The sequence below is a fragment of the Triticum dicoccoides genome, chromosome 4B (assembly GCF_002162155.2).
Source record: "Triticum dicoccoides isolate Atlit2015 ecotype Zavitan chromosome 4B, WEW_v2.0, whole genome shotgun sequence".
Classification (NCBI taxonomy): Eukaryota; Viridiplantae; Streptophyta; class Magnoliopsida; order Poales; family Poaceae; genus Triticum; species Triticum dicoccoides.
In genome coordinates, this window is record NC_041387.1 from 376,792,894 (window position 1) to 376,796,725 (window position 3,832).

The 3,832-nt window shown below is 43.1% G+C and overlaps 1 protein-coding gene across 1 annotated transcript; it reads right to left on the reverse strand.

The window, feature by feature from the left end:
- Positions 1-2,810: 2,810 nt before the first annotated feature.
- Positions 2,811-3,808, reverse strand: LOC119293641. The gene is made up of 2 exons (XM_037572035.1): positions 3,407-3,808; positions 2,811-3,331 (listed from the first exon to the last, which is right to left on the reverse strand). Exons 1-2 carry the CDS (start codon positions 3,707-3,709, stop codon positions 2,966-2,968), a joined length of 669 nt encoding a protein of 222 aa, XP_037427932.1. The 5' UTR covers positions 3,710-3,808; the 3' UTR covers positions 2,811-2,965.
- Positions 3,809-3,832: the final 24 nt, after the last annotated feature.

The window sequence follows — 3,832 nt, forward strand, 5'->3', positions numbered from 1 at the left end:
AAATCCATCCTACCACCCGGTGGTAGTTACCCCACATGTCTCATATACTAGCATGTGGTACTACATATATTATTTTATTATTTTAAATATGTTTATATACTATATCTAAGATATTTCAAAACAAGTTACATGAAAAAATGCATATGAGCCCATAGTTTTTGTTATATTTGTGAAATACGTACATATTTGTACGTAAAAAAGAGCATACTCAAAAAATGGTACATACTACCTAAAAATTTGTATATATACTACCTAATCATTGTTATATACTACATACTACACGTACTTACTCTCGGTTTCGACAGATACTACATACAACATACAAAACGCAAGTGGTGGTAACTACCACTGCTTGTAGGAAACATTTGTCTATATATATATAGGGAAAATGCATCCTACTACCGGATGTAGCTACATCCATTTCTCGTATACTACTATGTGGTAGTATATATACTACTTTATCATTTTTAGTATGTTCGTATATTATATCTAAGATACTCCAAAGCGAGTTATGTGAAAAAATTGCATGTGAGCCTATATTTTTATCATATTTGCGAAAATACGTACATATTTATACGTAAAAAGAGGTATGCTAAAAATATAGTACATACTACCTGAAAAATAGTATATATACTACCTAAATATTCTTACATACTACATACTATGTATACATACACTGCGGTATGGTAAGAAAATGGGTGTAACTACACCCGGTAGTAAGAAAATTTTGTAATGCATCCTACTACCGGGTGTAGCTACACCCATTTCTCGTATATATACAGACGGTCTATTCTGCTAATATTAGCAGAATAACTATTCTGCACACACTTCAACACTGCATGCTCAACAGAAGCGCACTGCATCATTTTGACGACGAGCACTTCAATAGAGACTAGTGAACTTCGTGCCAAAAAAAATTGCATGCAGTGTTTTTCTGGTATTGTTTTCGCTCTAGTTTTTTAACCGTTTATCAGAACGAGGCGTATATTATAGCGTTGAAAAGCTATGGATTAGGCGCAACTTCCACATGTTGAACACTTTTCGATATTCAATACGGTTTAAGAGCAGTTTTGAAAATAGTGCGGCGAGCGAGCGTATTTTCACGATTTCTTCTAAACCGCTCGTCGGAACGAAGCAAATGATACGCCGTTGGATAGATATCGTTGAGGCGCATCTTTTTCATATATAAATCTTTCTCTAATTCGTTACGGTTGAAGAGCAGTTTCAAATTTACTAAATCGCGGAACTCTGTTTTTCAATTTTTTTTGAAATTTTCGCTACTCTTTTCGCTCCAGTTTTCTAACCGTTTGTCGAAACGAGATGTATGATACGCCGTTGGAAAGCTATGGACAAGGCGCAACTGTCGTATGTTGAAATGTCTTTGAGATTCCTTACAGTTTTTAGTTAATTTTGAAAATCGTGCGGCTGACGTCGAGAGGCAGCGGCTGTTTTTTCGCGAAATTTTTCCGAACGGCTGGTCAGAATGATTCAAATCATACGCCGTTGGAAAGATATCGACGAGACACAACTTTTTCATGTAGAACACTCTCTCTAATTCCTTACGGTTTACGAGCAGTTTTGGTTTTACCGAAAAGCGGACACTCTGTTTTTTGCGAGACCAAAATTATCGTGTGTACTTCATTGGACAAAAGAACGCACTGCTTCAATCTGAACACCGCACTGCAGTGTTTAGGCAGAGAAGTGGATTATTAATATTTTTGCTAACATTTTATTTTGTAGTTTCATCTAAACTGCCAGGCCGAGTGGAGTGCACCGCACGCGACGACGAAGTGCACTGCAACTCCAAATGCATTTTTGCTTTTTTTACATATGAGTGCTTTTTAATTTTTGGGAGAATTGAACTACAACATAAATCAAAGTGAGCTGCAAGGTTTTTTCTTGCTGTATTTTTAAAAAAGTATAAAGGATTTTTGGATTCAAGTGTACTGATTTTTTTAAATGCATAGTGAACCACAATGATTTTTTTTAAAAATGAGCTACAATACTTTGAAAAATGTACTTCTTTGGTTCACCGAGTGCACTGCATTTACAATGAAAGAAATTACAAACTGAGCAGTAACCCATGATGCAGTGTAACAAAATTGCATCCCTTTCTTTTCTTCTGTCTCCATGTTACAATCATCCACACACAAAATACAACTCACTACACATAGAAGTTGAAATCAGCATATAACCATTGTGAGGAGTAGATTCCAGAGCTATCCATTTTCCACACTAGGGGAATCCTTTTTTTGTGAATGTTTGTGGTAGAGCCGCTGATGTGCACGGACACTCATCGGAGTGCTTGGACGCTCGTCTGAGTGCCCGCAGACGAGCCTGAATTCTTGGTGAAAGCGACGGATTTGTTCGATTCAGTGATTTCGCGAAAGACAGCAGCCAAGAACGTAGAGCTTTTTCATATCTGGTATACAACAAAAAGAAAAGAAATCACTTGGTAACTATGAGGAATTGCTTTCCAACAAGAAGAAAAATAATCCTTGGAATTTCGATAGGCACGACAAATATAAAATTTGATGTCTCAACAACATGCAAATGAACAGCAACGATAGCAAATACAAACAATAGATGCTAACAACGTACCCTGAAGAGTCTTGGTCATCTCCCAATCCAATCACTATGATCGATTTTGCACCAAGCTATGAAAGCCTTGTACGGAGCTTCTTTGCAGCAACCTGCAGTACGTGCATACACAACAAATCAATGAGCATCATTGTATCAACAAAACACAGCACACAGCGCAGCAGCAAGCTAAGAAATCATAGTCAGAAGAGCAACATTGTACCCCTGGTAGCCTGAATCGCCAATCCCAAACACGGCGCAACGGAACCCTTGCAGCCACCAGGCATCAAGGTTCTTCTTCAGAAGGTACCTCCAGAACCCCTGTCACCAGCAAAACCAACCGAGAAAACAAAATCTCAATTAGCAGAACAGAATCAAAAGAACCTTATGAGCAAGGGAAGAGATGGCCCTCGCAGGACTGCACACGCATGAGCCCTGAATCAAATGATGAGTGTCTGCGAGCTGCACAACCATAATTGACGGACCACACGGGAAGAGATGGAGATGGCGCTCTCCCGACTGCACACACACAAGTCCAGAACCACATGGCGAGCATCTCCGAGCTGCACGGCCATGGTACACCGACCAATGGGAAGAGATGGCGCTCGCCGTACTGCATGGGCACAAGCTTTGAACGGCATCGCGAGCATTTCCGAGCTGCACGGCCATGGTCCACCGACCAATGGGAAGAGATGGCGCTCGCCGTACTGCACGGGCACAAGCTCTGAACGGCATCACGAGCATTTCCGAGCTGCACGACCACAACACCTGCATACTGTGAGGCACAATCCTTCTTTCTGAACTGTTCGGCCACGAGGAGGAGCACCTCATCTTGCATGGAGTGAACTGCAGATGCCGCCGGTGGAGCCCCATGCGCCTGCACCTCCCCTTGCCATGAGAACGCTCCTCCGCCGCCGCTCCTCGCTCCCCCAATCGGAGTGGGTGAGGGGAAAGGAGAGACGAACACAACCGAGCTGCACGGGAGCCGCGACTGAGCTGCACAGGGGGCAGCCACCGAGTTGCATAGGGATGGGGCGGCACCCGTGGAGCTGCATAGGGATTCGGTGGATGGTGGTCGGTGGAGGGCGGCGAGGCGGATCCCACAGCTAGCTGACACAGGGCCTGACATGGACTGCGACGCGGATCCGGCGGCCGGAGGATGAAGGGGAGGAGGGAGAAGTGGCTGCTGTCCAGGACGGCATCGGAATCCGGCAATGCAGCGGTAGTCAGGGGCGTTGGCGGATCCGACCAG

Excerpts from the sequence above, each read along its gene's own strand:
- LOC119293641 (XM_037572035.1), bottom strand. The coding sequence starts at position 3,709 with ATGTCAGGCCCTGTGTCAGCTAGCTGTGGGATCCGCCTCGCCGCCCTC. Across the intron at positions 3,332-3,406 it reads TTCACTCCATGCAAGATGAG|CTCGGAAATGCTCGTGATGC; the intron begins GTGCTCCTCCTC and ends GTGGTCGTGCAG.